Genomic DNA, 1,560 nt, shown 5'->3' with positions numbered 1-1,560 from the left:
TTACAGAAGACAAGATAGCTTTGTGGTAATTTTCCCCAAGGCTTTTTTCATGTCCCTGTTTCTTAGGCTGTAGATGAAAGGGTTCAGCATTTGAGGGAGCAGCGTGTACATCATATACGACACTGTAGTTATCTGAGGTGAAACAGTAATTGCAGAGCAGATGTAAACCCCCACTGCTGCACCGTAGAATAAAGACACAACTAAAAAGTGAGAACAGCAAGTGGAAAAGGCTTTGTACCTTCCTCTCAGGGAAGATATTTTCAAAACAGAAGAGACAATTCGAGTATAAGAAAAAATGATTCCAGAGATTGGAATGCCACCAAATATAAATGTTGCAAGATATATTAGGATGTAATTGATGAGAGTATCAGAACAAGCAAGCTTGATGACCTGAGCAAGTTCACAGAAGAATAGAGGAAGTTCAACGTTTGTGCAAAATGACAGCCGAAGTACCATTAGACACTGTAATAAGCTGTTCACAATGCTAATGATCAAGGACAATAGAATTAGTATGCCACAGAAGTGCTGATTCATAATTACTGTGTAATTCAAGGGATGACAAATAGCTGCATAGCGATCATAGGCCATTGCAGCAAGGATACAGCTTTCTAATACAGCAAAATTCAAAACAAAGCAGGCCTGGGTGAGGCAGCCTGTGTAACTGATGCTCTGATCCTGTGTGTGGATGTTCTTCAGCATATTTGGGACAGTGGTTGTACTTAAGCAGATGTCAGTAAATGAAAGTTTGGAGAGAAAGAGGTACATGGGTGTCTGTAAATGGGAGTCAGAAATCACGGCGACAATAATGAGCAAATTTCCCAAAATTGTGACCAGATATGTAAACAGGAAGAGGCCAAATATGAGCGGTTCCATTGTCAGATCATGGGCTAGTCTCATCAGGAAAAAGTAGGACATGCCTGTTTGGTTTCCAGGCTCCATAGTGCTGGTCAACCTAATAGAGACAAAGTGAAATCAGACATAGGGTGGTCATGCTTCATCATCACTTGGGGATAGGTTAGAAATAAAATTTTACTCTCAACTCAAATGTATTCTCATGCAATTGATTTAAATACATGCTGATTTTTCATTTATTTACTTTTTATGTGTTCGAATGGAGAAGTTCCTATGCACTAAAACACATGCAGAGTTCAGAAAGAATAGTTATGCGTATACACAATGAACTTTATTTATCATGATGAAAAAAGAAATTATAAAATTTGTGAATAAATGCATGATTCTATAAATTATCATATGAAGTGAGATAACAGACTGTGTAAATGATTTCCATAGTTGAGTGTTCTAGCTTAGCTTCCCACCAGTAGTAAATCCCTTATAAGGGATTATGTAAATTTTAAAATGTATATTATTTACAAACATATATATAACTATATAGAAAATAATTAATTTATGAATGAGTTATTCATATAAATCATACCTGATCAGACTATTAACTACATTTAATGAGATTAGAAATGACTATCAAGTACTTACCTTGCTTTTGAAGATATAAAAAAAAAAATATTCCTGTGTGTGAAATACAGATAGTATGAGTATTAGGTC

The 1,560-nt window shown here is 35.6% G+C and overlaps 1 protein-coding gene across 1 annotated transcript; it reads right to left on the bottom strand.

Moving 5' to 3' along the window:
* Positions 1-939, bottom strand: LOC129672137 (olfactory receptor 7G1-like). The gene has a single exon (XM_055601411.1). The coding sequence runs from the start codon at positions 937-939 to the stop codon at positions 1-3; it is 939 nt and encodes a 312-aa protein (XP_055457386.1).
* Positions 940-1,560: the final 621 nt, after the last annotated feature.

The sequence above is a fragment of the Psammomys obesus genome, unplaced genomic scaffold, assembly GCF_907164565.1.
Source record: "Psammomys obesus unplaced genomic scaffold, mPsaObe1.curated_primary_1811, whole genome shotgun sequence".
NCBI classification, from domain to species: domain Eukaryota; kingdom Metazoa; phylum Chordata; class Mammalia; order Rodentia; family Muridae; genus Psammomys; species Psammomys obesus.
Note: the sequence above shows the minus strand (reverse complement) of the source record. Positions and strands in the feature narration are given on the sequence as shown.